This window comes from Chanodichthys erythropterus, chromosome 9, assembly GCF_024489055.1.
Source record: "Chanodichthys erythropterus isolate Z2021 chromosome 9, ASM2448905v1, whole genome shotgun sequence".
In the NCBI taxonomy this organism is placed as follows: domain Eukaryota; kingdom Metazoa; phylum Chordata; class Actinopteri; order Cypriniformes; family Xenocyprididae; genus Chanodichthys; species Chanodichthys erythropterus.
This window is the reverse complement of record NC_090229.1, coordinates 38,805,271-38,821,232: the sequence shown is the minus strand read 5'-3', so window position 1 is coordinate 38,821,232 and position 15,962 is coordinate 38,805,271. Positions and strand designations below refer to the sequence as shown.

The 15,962-nt window shown below is 37.1% G+C and overlaps 1 protein-coding gene across 5 annotated transcripts in view; it reads left to right on the top strand.

The window, feature by feature from the left end:
* Positions 1-2,067: 2,067 nt before the first annotated feature.
* The window catches only part of cdk11b (cyclin dependent kinase 11B), a 29,700-nt gene continuing 15,805 nt past the window's right edge, over positions 2,068-15,962 (top strand). Inside the window, exons 1-17 of one of the 5 annotated variants that reach the window (XM_067395554.1) lie at positions 2,068-2,215; positions 2,767-2,897; positions 4,241-4,356; positions 4,453-4,580; positions 6,572-6,719; positions 6,870-6,953; positions 7,116-7,264; positions 7,622-7,759; positions 10,321-10,416; positions 10,495-10,620; positions 11,790-11,861; positions 11,968-12,167; positions 12,340-12,552; positions 12,731-12,836; positions 12,922-13,043; positions 13,148-13,255; positions 14,128-14,244. In XM_067395554.1, coding sequence (XP_067251655.1) covers positions 2,787-2,897; positions 4,241-4,356; positions 4,453-4,580; positions 6,572-6,719; positions 6,870-6,953; positions 7,116-7,264; positions 7,622-7,759; positions 10,321-10,416; positions 10,495-10,620; positions 11,790-11,861; positions 11,968-12,167; positions 12,340-12,552; positions 12,731-12,836; positions 12,922-13,043; positions 13,148-13,255; positions 14,128-14,244 — 2,034 coding nt within the window. In that variant the 5' untranslated portion in view covers positions 2,068-2,215; positions 2,767-2,786. Of the gene's footprint in view, positions 2,216-2,766; positions 2,906-4,240; positions 4,357-4,452; positions 4,581-6,571; positions 6,720-6,869; positions 6,954-7,112; positions 7,265-7,621; positions 7,760-10,320; positions 10,417-10,494; positions 10,621-11,789; positions 11,862-11,967; positions 12,168-12,339; positions 12,553-12,730; positions 12,837-12,921; positions 13,044-13,147; positions 13,256-14,127; positions 14,245-15,962 lie in introns of those variants that run through there. The other 4 variants (XM_067395553.1, XM_067395556.1, XM_067395555.1 and 1 more) reach the window with 4 other exon arrangements.

The following is a 15,962-nucleotide window of genomic DNA, read 5'->3' as shown; positions in this document are numbered from 1 at the left end:
TTAAAGGGGTAGTTCACCCAAAAATGAAAATGTGATGTTTATCTGCTTACCCCTAGTGCATCCAGGATTTAGGTGACTTTTTCTTCAGTAGAACACAAATGATGATTTTTAACTCCAACAGTTGCCGTCTGTCAGTCAAATAATGGGAGTGAATGGGAACTCGAACAATAAGAGTAAAAAAAACATGCAAAGACAAATCCAAATTAAACCCTGTGGCTCGTGACGACACATTGATGTCCTAAGACACGAAACGATCGGTTTGTGTGAGAAACCGAACAGTTTTTATATCATTTTTTACCTCTAATACACCACTATGTCCAACTGCGTTCAGCACTCGGTTAGTGAGGTCTGATCGCGCTCTGACAACGGCAGTGATGTCTCGTGCTTATACTTCAATGAGTGTCAGACATCACTGCCGTTGTCAGAGCACGATCAGACCTCACTAACCGAGTGCTGAACGCAGTTGGACATAGACGCAGTTGCACGGTCGATCATGCTAATAATGTGTTGGTAGTGACTACATCACATGACACAATTTTAACTCTCATACTAAAACACTAATGATTTGCATCATAAAACACTAAAATTGTAACGATTTGTATAACTGTACTAAAATACAGTTACATAACTGTATTCCCGCAAATAAACGATGAGGTGTTCCCTTTTAGTCACTACCGAAACAGTCATGACTGAAGTTTCGGTACTGACAATTTTAGATACTTTTAAGCCTAGCTCGCATGGTTAGCTAGCACAGTTCTGAACAGAAAAAAAAAATGATGACGTTTCGGTAGTGACAATTTTAGACACTTTTGAGTCTAGCTCAAAGATGCTAATCAGCACATGGTTAGCTAGCACAGTTCTGAACAGTTGTACACACATAAAAACTACATTTTATCAAATAACCCCCAAAAAACAATGATGACGTTTCGGTAGTGACAATTTTAGACATTTTTGAGTCTAGCTCAAAGATGCTAATCAGCACATGGTTAGCTAGCACAGTTCTGAACAGCTGAACAAACATAAAAAACTACATTTAATGGAATAACACCCCAAAAAGTTTGCTTAATTGCAGAAAAGGGTGTTTGTTAGTGACGTTCCTTAAAGCTCCGCACAGATTTTCAGACTTCTGAACACATTTAACTCAGAATGATGATCTATCTGCTGTGAAAGAGAGGATATGAGAGGAATATTTCCTGATCAGAAATGTAGAAGTGAGTTAAAATCAGTCTCAGACTCAAACACACTCTGTTTCGGTAATGACATGAACATGAGGGACACACTTTTTTTCCACATAAAGTTTCATGATTTAAAAATAAAATAAATATAACAATGGAAAAAAAATCACAACAATTATTTCAATATAATTTTCTCAGGTTGAAATTTAGGGGTTAATGTTCAGGACAGACACCTCACTGAAAGTAATAAATAATGATTTTATATAAAGCTTACTGATATTTTAAATATTGTGGATTTGAATACTTAAATGCTTTTTAAATGTGTTTTTTTTTTTTTTTTTTTGGTAGTGGGACAGCAGTTGGCATGTAGAATGGCCCATAGGCTATATATTATAACTTTCACACACGGCCATAATTGTGATATTTTAGCTAGGCCAGTTACATTTTGATCGACCCCGTCTTATGATGATGATTAATATGTATTATTGTTTTACATAATCTGAGAAACAAGAAATTCAAACAAGTAACTAAAGAAATAAACATTAAAAATGATAAAGATCAAAAAGTGTCTGACGCGCGAACTGTGGTCAGGTGGTATATGTTAATTTTCTCAGCGCTGGTGAGGAGCGACCAATCACATCCCGGGACAAGATATCGGTAGATTGCTGTGGCGGAATATTAAAATATAATGTGAATTATTAGATTGGATTTTTTATTTCTGTAATGAGCTCTAAAGCAGATTTTGTAATAATAATAATAATAATAATAATAATGAAATAATTACTTCAATTAAATCGTGTTGTTTTTATTGCATTCATTTTTCTATCGGCCAATTTCAAGGAGACGTACGTAAATGCATGTTTATTTCCAGCTTTCTTTGCTTCATCTTATTTATTTACTCTCTTCACATCTAAAGCGCCGGCGGGTGGCAGTGTGACTTCACGCGCGCATCAACATTCTGACCTGGAAGTAATCGGTCGGAAGTAGGAGGAAGTGAATCGTTATTCCGGTGTTGTGAAAACGCGCCGAATAAATCACAGGTGAGTGAAAACAAATAAAAAACTAAAAATATTTAGAAGTGTTAATATCAGTTTATAAGCGCGCTACTGAAACGCTAAGTAAGAAGTCTGCGCGTGCCGTTTCTTTTGTTGTGATAGTGCACGAGAGCTCTCGTACACGCGCGCTCGTGAGCTAACGTTCCTGAAACGCGCTCGAATAACATAAACACATCGTTAGTATTCACTGATTTGTATTAATTATGTGGGAACAGCGATTACAAACAGTACGGCGGTGAATCACAGAATCATTACAGTATTCGTATTTATGTTTATTACCACTGTAAGTTACGTTTCCATAAAGATAGTTTTTCATGTTCAGGTCTTTTTAGCGCGATTATAAATAACTGTACTTGATAACACGATCTATTTTCTGATACACAATGACAGAAAAACAAAGTAAAAATAAGATAATGATGAGTGACGGAGTCTTAAATGACGCTTTTTAGTCATTTTTTAGGATTGTGACGTCATGGCGTGTGTGTGTGAGAGACATGCGCCTGTCAATCAAGTGTCTCTCCTCCTGTTGTTTTCAGTGGGAGGTGATTTGGAGCTGATGGGGGACGAAAAGGAAACCTGGAAAGTTAAAACATTAGACGAAATCCTACAAGAGAAGAAGCGCAGACGAGAGCTGGAAGAGAAGAGTGATCCTAAACGAGTAAAGAACGTAAGAGAGTCAGTTGATCATCATTATTGATCTGACACATCATCAATACTGCATCATATCATTCAGGGCAGAGTCCCTTTAAAGGGTTAGTTCACCCAAAAATGAAAACAATGTCATTAATTACTCTCCCTCATGCCGTTCCACACCCGTAAGACCTTCGTTCATCTTCAGAACACAAATTAAGATATTTTTGATGAAATCAGTGAGGTCTGAGCAATGACACTTCCTCTCTCAAGATCCATTAATGTACTAAAAACATATTTAAATCAGTTCATGTGAGTACAGTGGTTCAATATTAATATTATAAAGCCATGAGAATATTTTTGGTGCGCCAAAAAAATAAAAATAGCGATTCATATAGTGATGGCCGATTTCAAAACACTGCTTCAGGAAGATTCGGAGCGTTATGAATCTTTTGTGGTGAATCCGCGGTTTGGAGCACCAAAGTCACGTGATTTAAGAAGTTTGGAGGTTTGACGTGTGATCCGAATCGTGATTCGACACACTGATTCATAATGCTCCGATGCTTCCTGAAGCAGTGTTTTGAAATCGGTCATCACTAATTAAGTCGTTATTTTGTTTTTTTTTTGCCGCACCAAAAATATTCTCGTGGCTTTATAATATTAATATTGAACCACTGTACTCACATGAACTGATTTAAATATGTTTTTAGTACATTAATGCATCTTGAGAGAGGAAGTGTCATTGCTCAGGCCTCACTGAGCCATCGGATTTCATCAAAAATATCTTAATTTGTGTTCTGAAGATGAATGTTACTTATGAATCTTACGGGTGTGGAACGACATGAGGGAGAGTAATTAATGACAGAAATTTAATTTTTGGGTGAACTAACCCTTTAAGATCTGTAAGTCTTTGTTCAGGGGTTTTCAAACTGGGGTCCAGAGAACAGCAGTGTAAAAAAATAATCAATATAAATAATATAAAATAATTATTCAATAAAATAAAAAGGATTAAATTAGAATTTATCAAAATGAAATCATAAATTCAATTAAAAGAAGCAATACATCTTTCAGTACTATAGTGAGTAGAAAACTAAATATTTTCAGATTTATATTATGCATATTTGTAAATTTTTCACAGTATAAACTGGGTCTTTTATATATGAAAATAGCTGCCAATTAAATTATCATATTTAGGGGTCTAAAAGATTGAAAACCCCTGATTTAATTCATATGGAAGTAGCATGCTTTATTTAATAAAAAAAAAAAAAAAAAAAAAAGATTGAGCATACAAATAATATATTTGAAGCTTATTGTAAAATATTTTGGGATAACGACCCTCTCTTTGCTGCAATTTCCAGTCAAATATTGTTTTCCCGACAGACGGATGATCGGGAATCCAAACGGGACACTCCGGAGGAAGGAGAGCTACGAGACCACAGGATGGAAATAACAATTAGGAATTCACCCTATACGCGGGAAGACTCGACCGAAGACAGGTCACTGCCTCTGAGTGTCTCATGACACACTTGTGAAAATGAATAACGGGTTTGTGTAGTTGTGTGTGTCTCATGATACTGAATGTGTTTCTGCAGAGGAGAGGAGGATGAATCTCTGGCCATCAAACCCCCACAGCAGATGGCAAGAAAAGACAAATCCTACCACAGGAAAGAGGAGAAGAGGAAGGACAAGAGGAGGCACAGGAGCCATTCTGCTGAAGAAGGTCAGTCATAAATGTGGACAAACACAAAAGCATCATCAAGGTCCTCTTTAAAGAAATGACATCTGAATTATTGCTACAAATGGCATAACTCATTCTTATTAATAGTTTTTTGTCAGTCTTATATCTTTAACCATTATGTACTTTCAAAAAAATAATGTTGTGCTTATTGTGTTGATGTTGTATTGTAAAACACTGACTGCTGCTGTCGAGGTGATGCAGGTAAGATTAGACAGGTTTGCTGTTATGGGTAGGGTTAGTGTAATTATAGTGTAATAACAGTGTAATTATAGAGGTAATTACAGATTACAGATATTAATTACACATATTAATTACAGATATTAATTACACCTGTAATTAAATGCAGGTATTTTAAATATAAGTACAATTGTAAAACATGGATGCACACAATGGCCCTCATTTATCAAATGAACGTAGAAACCGGTGTACATTCAAACAGAAAAATCAGCTTACGACAACGCTCACATGTGATTCATTAAACTTTCGTATGTGGCGAATTCCGTCGCACGAATGAACGGGTGTCGATAAATGTGGTGGCTGAAAATTACTGTCAACACCCCAAATTTTTTATAGTTTAACACACAGAGAAACGTAACCCGGCCATGAAGAGGAAGCAATCGCATGAAAAAAAAATGCATCTTACTCTGAAAACATCCCTCAACCTCGTAAATTAATTTAAATAATAATACCAGTAAATAAAACTAAATACTTACAAACATTTTATATATGTATTAATTAAAAATACAGTAAAAACAGTAATATTGTGAAATATTATTACAATTTAAAATAACTGCTTTCTATTTGAATATATTTGAAAAAGTAATTTATTCCTGTGATCAAAGCTGAATTTTCAGCATCATTACTCCAGTCTTCAGTGTCACATGATCCTTCAGAAATCATTCTAATATGCTGATCTGCTGCTCAAGAAACATTTAATGTGTACAATTGTACAAAATATTTGTGTGCAATATTTTTTTTCAGGATTATTTGATGAATAGAAAGTTCAAAAGAACAGTGTTTATCTGAAATCTAATCTTTTGTAACATTATAAATGTCTTTACTGCCACTTTTGATTGGTTTAATGCATCCTTGCTGAATAAAAGTATTCATTTCTTTAATTTCTTTTCAAAAAAATAAAAATAAAAATTCTTACTGACCCCAAACTTTTGAACGGTAGTGTATAATGCTACAGAAGCTTTGTATTTCAGATAAATGCTGTTCTTTTGAACTTTCTATTCATCAAGGAATCCTGAAAAAAAAGTACACAACTGTTTTTAACATTGAAAATAATCATAAATGTTTATTGAGCAGCAAATCAGCATATTAGAATGATTTCTGAAGGATCATGTGACACTGAAGACTGGAGTAATGATGCTGAAAATTCAGCTTTGATCACAGGAATAAATTACTTTGTCAAATATATTCAAATAGAAAACAGTTATTTTAAATTGTAATAATATTTCACAATATTACTGTTTTTACTGTGTTTTTAATTAAATAAATGTGGCCTTGGTGAGCAGACCAAACTTCTTTTAAAAACATTAAAAATCTTAGTGGTTCCAAACTTTTGGACTGTACTGTATTTTAAGACACTCCTCTATTCTAATTTAATTTGACACATTCAGTCAGTTAATGATCGGTTAGTGAGTGATTGTCGGTCAGGAAAATAATCTGAATGTTCTCATAATTCTCCATCAGATTTACTATGCTGCACACAAGTTCCCGCTGACTCAAAAACGTGCATACACAAGCTGAGACCTGACGTCACAATTGATCGTAGCCACCGCTCACGCTCCTATTGATAAATGCCAAATTTTGCTGGAAATGAGCATACGCAGTTTTCTGGCATACGATCATTTGATAAATGTGGGCCAATAAGTGCATAGTATTAAATTATTAAATGTTAATATATAGTAGTTAAAGACACTTAATATAAAGTGTTACCTTTTTTGTCTGATATATTGTTTACACAGCAGGGAAACACATTCGCACAAAAGACAAAGAGAAGGAGCGAGAAAACGAGAGAAGGAAAAGACCGTGGCAGGACGACACCAAAACCAGACGAGATTACGAGCGTCAGAAACGGAGGGATCAAGCCAGAGCTCACTCCCGCAGAGAGAGGTCAAACACACACTCACAAACTCTCACACACGCACTCTCACACAAAAACACACTATAAGATTGCATGTAGCATTTTCATCAATCAGTCGTCTATTCTGATTGGTTGATAACTTTTGACGGTGTTTAATCCAGAAGCAAATGTATTTCTAGTGCAAGAGCACGGAGAGATTCGCGAGTGCACAGGACACAGTTTGAGCGAGAGGAGAGGCAGATCATAAGAGAGTCCAGTTTTGTGTGAGATCAAATGAAAAGATTCAAATTATGCACTCGACATTTGTCATTAAAATAACGCCATAATTGACAGCAATGAGATGCACATGTGAGTCTGTGTTCTTCAGCCTGATGACACGATCACAGCTGGACCTGACTTCAGTCTGTTTTTATGTGAACCAGCAGGGATCGTCTGGAGCAACTGGAGCGTCAGCGGGAAAGAGAGCGCAAGCTCCGGGAACAGCAGCAGAAAGAGCAAAGGGAACAGCGGGAGCTGAAGGAGAGAGAGAGGAGAGCAGAGGAGCGCCGCAAAGACAGAGACGCCCGCAGGGACGGTATGTCAACGCTCACGTCACACACTGCTGGGCTCCAGACTCACATATGAGTGGCGGGGGACTGCAGGGGCTCTTTAAAAAGAATTAAAGAACAGAAAGTGGTATTAATACTGCTGTAATAATTGAGTGCATTAATAAGTGTGACTGCTTGTTCCATAGAAACACACAATTGACAGTAAAGCATGAGTTTGCATATGCATGTAAATCTAGTGATTGAGGTCAGCATGAAACGGAAATTCATCCTATCTATTTTCTAAATGCTTATTTTAGATCTTAGTGTAAGCATGTTTCATTTTTAAGAATGTTTTGACTGCAGACATACACTGGACTAACCAAGCGCTGACTGTGTTTGTTCAGGGCCCGTGTCTCATCACAGAGCGGCTCCTGCTGAGGAGTTCACAGATAAGGGTCGCTCGCGCCACCGCAGTCGCAGCCGCAGCCCTGTTCGCCCGCAGAGAGAGACGAAAGCTGAGAGCAGCGAACCACGGCGAGCAGGTCACTCTTCTACATTATACATCAGTATTACAATCGATTTCAAATACTTGATTGTAGACATGTGCCGATATTCGGTAATGCGATGTATCACGATAATGAATATGCATGATTTTGTTATTGTGGGCACTTAAAAATACTGTGAATAATTATTTATTATGAATTATTCAAATTTTATAATGCATTTTAAGAATACTTTCACCATCAACCGTATAAAATGTTCAACACTGCTGCGTCAAAGGGATGAATGAAAGTGCACGTTCACTGGATGGAACAGCCGAAATGCAGCGGTTACCCCGGAAACCCTGTAAACAAAGCAGCCGCACTATTGAACAGTGTTTAAAATGCTTCAAACTAACATTCAGTTTTTTGTATTGCGATGTTGTTCATCACAGCAACAAATACTTAAAGACTTCATAGGCTATTTATTTTCTTAAACTTAACCATTTTTATATTTTAATCTGGACTACAACATGCCCTAATGAAAATGTTCTGATTATTTGTCATTGTTCATAAGTAACATAAGGTTACATTAGTTAACATGTTAATCATTACTGACAATGAAAAATACTTATAAAGCATTTATTAATCTTAGTTAATGTTTATTAATATTAATAAATCAAAGGTTGTAATTATTATTTAATGGACCTAAAACTAACAATGATCAGTTGTATTTTTTTTAACTAACATTAAAAAAAAACTTCTGTAACAAATGTAGCTATTGCTCATTCTTAATCTTAGTTAATGCATTAACAAACGTTAAATAATGAGATCTTATTGTAAAGTGCGACCTGATGTTTTTTATAATTTTTTTGCACTGAAACATTTTACTTTACAATTTGTGTACTGCGTTACTGTATTTAAATGTTCAGAGGTTTTTTGTTATAAGAAAAAGAGTTCTTAAACCTGTTATCTGACAACACTTTTTTTGCAACTTATTTCAATATCGTGATAAAAGCTATAGCAATTATCGCAACATGAAAATTTGATACCGTCACATGCCTACTTGATTGACATGTTGAGCTGCGAGATGACTGAAAACTAAAGAACTGTTATCTATGGACATTTGTTTCCACCAGAGAATAAAAAAATTGTAATAAGGTAATTGCGACTTTGTTGGAATTCTGATATTATTTCTCGGAATTCTGAGTATCCCACGACTGACATTTTTTACTCAAATTCAGAGTTTATATCTCAAAATCTGATGTAATTTCTCACAATTGCGAGTTTATATCCCACAATTCTGACATAGTTTCTCATAATTCCGAGTTTTGGGATTTTATAACTCGTAATTGTGAATTTATATTTCAAATTCAGAATATTTCTTGCAATTCAACATTATAACTCATAATTCTGACTTTTTTCTCAAAATTGAGAGATATAAACTCACAATTGTGAGACAAAATGTCAGAATTGTGAAATAAAATCACAATTACCTGTTTTTTAATATTTATTCTGTTGCGAAAACAAGCTTCCATAGCTCATCCGTCTGCTTTCATAAAATGAACGTTTGTATGGCGTGTTTGACACAAAATTGGCTTCACAACATTGTTTTAAAGCAGCCTTACAGATAGTGTTGTTTTTGGCGGCCTGTTTTAATTTTAGTTTTAGTCTAGTCTTTGTGTCAAGCAGTCATTTTAGTTTTTATTAGTTTTAGTCACATTTATACTTTAGTCAAGATTCAGTCGACTAAAAGTCTGAGCATTTTAGTCTTTTTTTAGTCAGAATTATCCATGACTATTTTAGTCTCTTTTTAGTAATGCAATTCTATTTAACCCGAACAATATAGTATAAGTACCTAGTAGACGAAACTAAAATTTTCTTTTAGCCAAACCCATTTCAAACAAGGTTATCTTATTATATTGTTACCTTATAGATAATACCTTCAAATTTTGTGGTGATAAAGTGTTATCCATTTTTTCGCCGCTAGATGGCGCCCACAGGCGGTAAACTCCGGTTTAGAGGCGCTTCTCAGCACTCGTTAGGAGTTTTTCGAAATGGTTAGATGCATTAAAAAGATGAGATCCTAAGCTTTAAGATGATGCCTGTTTTGTGTTATTCCACGTTGGAAAACGAACATGGATAGGTCCGGGAACATTTTTCATTAAGTCACGAGCACGTGAAATCTACATATTTTGCGACCTGATGCAGCCCCTGAAGTGAGAAACAGGAAACAGAAATACCGCAAAATAATAATAACATGACTAAACAATACGAAATAACGTTATGACATTTCGTCTCACCTCATTTCAGTCAACAAAAATTAAGAGACATTTCAGCATAGTTTTTATTTTGTAGACAATTTAGTCTTGTTTTTATTTGTCAACAATATTGCATTATATATTCAATTATCGCCATCGTCACATGACCAGCATTTACGTTGTGTCTCGTCTCTTTTTCGTCACGTGATAAAGGTTCGTTGACGACGATATTTAGTCATAATTTTCGTTGACGAAAGCAACACTACTTACAGAGCATGTTTCATGCCCAGTGAACGTGAATCTAGCATTAAATCAGGCATGTTGCATGAATGTGCTGTTAACGTCATTTTTTTATATTTGCAGTGCGAGAGGGAAAGATGGAGGATAAAGATATCCTGTCTGATCTGCAGGACATCAGTGACAGTGAGAGGAAGACCAGCACACCAGAGTCATCACTGGGTACATCTCTCTCTCTCTCTCTCTCTCTCTCTCTCTGCGTGTGTTCGATGTGGACTGATTGTGTGTTTGTTTTGACAGGTTCTGGCTCTGGGTCTGAGGATGAGGAAGGTGAGGAGAATGAGGAGGAAGAGTCCAGCAGCCAGACTGAGGGAGATGAGGAGGGCGAATCAGGATCAGACACTGAGGGGTCAGAACACAGCGGAGGTTTGTACACAAACACACACACACAGACACACACACACACACACTGTACAGTCAACTGAGGAGCATGCTTCACAACAGAGATGTTCACAGCCATTTATATGATAAATTGCAAGGCAGAGCTGGATAACAACCATAAAGACCAGGACAGTCTTGGACGTAAATCCAGCTGGTTTAGTATGGACAGAAGGGTAAAAACAAGGAAATCTACATGTGCGACACATTTATGGGAACTTCTGCTATTCATAGTTTTCAGGTGACATCACACACTTATAGGAACGCCCACCAGTAGAGCAAAACAAGGCTTTAATCTGCTGCCCACCAGTCATTTTTACTAGGTTTATACGAAGTGCTGATGCAGTAAGACATATTATGATATTAACAGACCAAATGCACAGTTTCTTTTCCATAGAAAACCATTATAAAGAAAACATATTCTGGGTTCATCTGCTCACCTCTATGTAGAATGCTTCATCAATAAACTGTTTACTGAATTTGATCTTTTAATATCACCGTTTTAGTAAATTAAGTCACAAGTCTCTTTGTTTTTCTTCATTTGTGATGGAAAATTGATCTTGCAGTTCTATGGGTGTCTTTTTATGTGACTTAAAACTACGAGTGAACGATATTAACTATGTGAACGATATTTGATTTCCATTGTAGAAAGAATGTGAGACACAGAATCTTTACACAGCGGATTTAAGGCTGCTCTATGCCTAATCAAAATCCTGTGTGAAGACATACTGTTGCATAAAAGCCAGACTAAATTATGCCTGCTCTGACCCACTTTAGCCCCTAGTATAAACATATACTATTAGCATTGCTGTATAGATGTTTATGCCACCTCTGAGCAGCATTAATCATCGTTTAAAGACTTCAGAAGTGCTTCTGTGCAATCTTTAGTGTAAATTTGGCATTTGGTCATAAACATAGATCCATCATTATCATGCAATTTCTTCTTTTTTATATCCAAGTGTTTATATTTGTTTATCAGTGCAGATCAGGGTCAGAAATTAATGTGGCTTGGGGCAAAAATGGCACCAAAGTGAACAACACGAGGGCAGAAAAGACCCCAAATAATTATTAAAAAAGTGCATTGAGACATTAAACTATGTACATTTCAAGATGATTTGTAAAACTGTTGACCTGCAGTATGTACATTTATTTCTCAGGTGTCCTGAGCGATGAAGAACAGACAGAGGAGGAAGAAGAGGACCGAGAGAATGGAAATCACATTCCTCCGAGTGAGCGTTTCATCAGCATTACTTTGATTTAATTGGATTGAGGTGATATTTTAGCATTCTCAGTTATCTCTTACATTATTATGATGTGAATGTGTTGTTGTGACAGTTCCAGAGTCCCGGTTTGATCACGACTCTGAGGCGAGCGTTGAGGAAGAGGAGGCGGAGGAAGGCGAGGAGGCGGGTGACGTCACGCCACAGTCTCCCTCTCATTCAGCCACTCCAGAAGACAACTACGTCCCCGAATCACCTCCCATCTCACCCGTGGAGCTGAAGAAAGAGCTGCCCAAATACCTGCCTGCTTTACAGGTACACACACGCCTGTTTTCATGGTGCATGGTTACTCGAGCACAGTCATGACCTTCTGTGTGTGTGTGTGTGTGTGTGTGTGTGTGTGTGTGTGTGTGTGTGTGTGTGTGTGTGTGTGTGTGTGTGTGTGTGTGTGTGTGTGTGTGTGTGTGTGTGTGTATGTGTGGTTTAGGGCTGTCGGAGCGTGGAGGAGTTCCAGTGTTTGAACCGCATCGAGGAAGGCACTTACGGAGTCGTCTACAGAGCCAAAGACAAGAAGACGGATGAAATTGTGGCTCTGAAAAGACTGAAGATGGAGAAAGAGAAGGAGGGCTTTCCCATCACCTCCCTCCGAGAGATCAACACCATCCTGAAGGCCCAGCATCCCAACATCGTCACTGTCCGGGTCAGAAAACAGTTTGCGTTTCACTCGATCGAGTCATTATGCACACTTAACATCTGCTGTGACGTGAAACTATTACACCAGTTTTGGTATAATAATATTAATGAACTGGTGGTTCATGAGAAGCTGTGAGTGTGTTTGGTCTGTAGCTGAATCTCTCCCGCGTGTGCTTGTCTTGTAGGAGATCGTCGTGGGCAGTAATATGGATAAAATCTACATTGTGATGAATTATGTTGAACATGATCTGAAGAGTCTCATGGAGACCATGAAACAGCCCTTCCTGCCCGGTATGACGTGAACCACACTGAGTAATTCATGATGTTGTGCTGACATAATGAGGAGGTCATCTGAATGTTTTTGTCTCCTGTCCAGGTGAGGTCAAAACACTGATGATCCAGCTGTTGAGAGGTGTCCGTCATCTCCATGACAACTGGATCCTTCATCGGGACCTGAAGACCTCCAACCTGCTGCTGAGTCACAAAGGCATTTTAAAGGTCAGACATCAGTGACCTCATCATGTTTGATCAGTGTGCTGTTAATGATATTAATATTAATGTGTTATTTAGAAGATTAACTAAGATGTGGATGTGTTTTGTAGATTGGAGACTTTGGTTTGGCGAGAGAGTACGGCTCTCCGCTCAAGCCCTACACGCCTGTGGTGGTCACGCTGTGGTACAGATCACCTGACCTGCTGCTGGGGGCAAAGGTCAGTGGACATCATCATTACACATCTGCAGGACAGAGCCAGTGATCAGGACAACCCAAAAAAATCATTTTAAATATGATTTAATATGTGTACAGAGAGTAAGAATTGGGTCCCAACCATATTTTTCTCAGTATATAAAAAACAAGTGATGACTTCTGTAGATGATGGACAATATTGTGTTTAAAGGGGCTGTATGTAGAATTCAGAAAGCCTTGTTATTAATACGGATGGGCGGTATTCTAGTACTGGAAGAATATTGGAATATATTTTATTTTAAGCAGTACAATATCATGATTTTACTCATTTCGGTACTGGACACGCTGCTGTTCTGGAATTCACAGCTAGGTGGCAGTGTGCTACCCAAACTGACGTAAACCGACCATTAAATGTGACCGCATAGAGGAACAAAATGAATAAAGCAAGTGAATCTAACTTAACATGCCCAAAACTCATTAATAATTTACTTTGCCTATAAAACCGAGGAAAAAAGTGCACATCAAGCCTTGGCAAGCATCTGTCACTTGACCTTCCCAATTTCAGGTTTAAAGTGTCTTTTCATTTTTAAAATAATTTCAAATATAGAGTATTTAACATTTTATATTTTCAACATTTCAAAACATTATTTATGCATCTGTAACTGCTCTCGAGTGATTAATAAAGTTTAATCTAAAGTTATATAGTTATATTATGTATCTATATTTATATAGTTATAGATATTACAATTTCTGTACCTGAAAATCTCCTGTTTAAACCTACATGAAAAACAGGAAAAGCATTGTTTATTTCCTTTATATGTTTGTTCTGTTGTCTTCATTTGTGCTAGCACTCGTAATTTGATTATTTATTACCATTTTATTACTTGCTGTTTACAGGAATACTCCACCGCCGTGGACATGTGGTCTGTGGGCTGTATCTTTGGAGAACTGCTCACGCAGAAACCTTTATTCCCTGGCAAATCCGAGATTGATCAAATTAACAAAATTTTCAAGGTATGTTTCATCACATCCTGAATAACTTCAGTTGATTAAACCAGTGATTTTTTTCAAAACACCATTACAGTGTTGATGTCGATCTGTAATTGCTTTATTGTATTGAAGACGTTCAAACTATATATAATGTTGTTGATAATCATGTACATGAATATTTCAGGGGTTATTTTTACATCATAATTACTCCAAAAGTGCGTTATTCATTTACAGATATTTTTATAGTTGTTGGAACAGAAATGTATCAATTTAAGTATAGCTGCAAATACAAAACTGCTGAATCCCTCTTTAAATATTCTTTTTTGTATAGAATCCCAGATTAGGATTAGCTAAAATGCAATATTTTTGTCAAGGGAAAATGTAAGTTTTTGAATCCTTGATCCTGAAAGTGAAGTAATTTGAAAGAGATTATGAAGTAATGAGTTTAACAGACATAATCCAGTTCTGCATTCAGTCAATGTCAGTAAAGACTGTGGTATCGACTAGTGCAAACATTTCCTGCGAACCCCCTTCTATGTCCCAACCGGGTTGGCGCACCCCCAATCCCCGCTTCAAAAAAAAAAAAAAAACGCAACAAAACTTTGTTTTATCGCCATATAAAGACTCATGTCTAACCCAGATAATTGTCATCATATTTCCTTCTTTTTTTCCCTGTCTGGTGTTCACCCTCATCACCTCTTTTTTGCCATCTCCTTCCCTCCTCCGGCTATCTTCTTCTCTCCGTCTCTGTTGCCTCCAGGTCCTCACTCTCTCTTGGTCCCTCTCCTCCTTCGTGATTAACAACTCATCACAAATCATAAGACGTCCCACTTGACAGTTTCCCTGATTTCAGCCAGTTAAGCATATTTATAATATATATATGCAGGGTGCATTTGAAGAGTTCATTTGCAAAAACCGATAAACGCCATTTTTAAAAAAAATGAACTAAGTGCTGTGCATTATTCTCCATATATAGCACGTTCTGTACCCTAAATCCATTTTGTCAGAAGAGCCGGTTTTGCCCACTTTCAGGCATCGCAAGTTCACGTTTTACAGCAGAAGCCGACAAGCGCCCTTGTTTGTGTACAGACAGAAACCAATAAGTCCGTTTTAGCGAATCAGCGCGCAGTATTCAGGTCAGGTGACAAGGCTTCTAGTCACTTCAAAAAGACGCGCTAGCTGAGGAAAGTTTTATCAAAGCTCACTAAAAGTGATCGAGGATTTATGATTTCGACTCCTGTAAGTCCTTGTACATCATACACGACTTACATGCTGAAAAATTGGTTGTCCTTTTGCTTGTGTGTTTGTGTGTGCGCGCGCACGTGCGTGTGTGGATGAGTGCGTGTGTGTGTACTTGTGTGCCGATCTGTGTGTGTGTGTGTGTGTGTGCGTGTGTGTGTGTGTGTATGTGTGTGTGTGTATGTGTGTGTGTTTGAGAGAGAGAGAGCGTGTGTGTGTGTGTGTGTGTGCCGATCTGTTTGTTTGTGTGTGTGTGTGTGTGTGTGTGTGTGTGTGCGCGCGCGCGTGGGTGGGTGGGTGTGTGTGTGCGTTTGTGTGCACATGTGTGTTTGAGAGTGTTTTAAATGCAATTACTTGGGTTTTGTTTAACTATGAAACATGAAATGTGGAGTTATCTGCTTTTGCCAAAAAAACGACTGTTGGAGTTATCTGCTTTTGCTAAAAAACAAACTTTTAATATATATATAAAACATACTTTCAATGAATTTTATTTTTTTAATTTA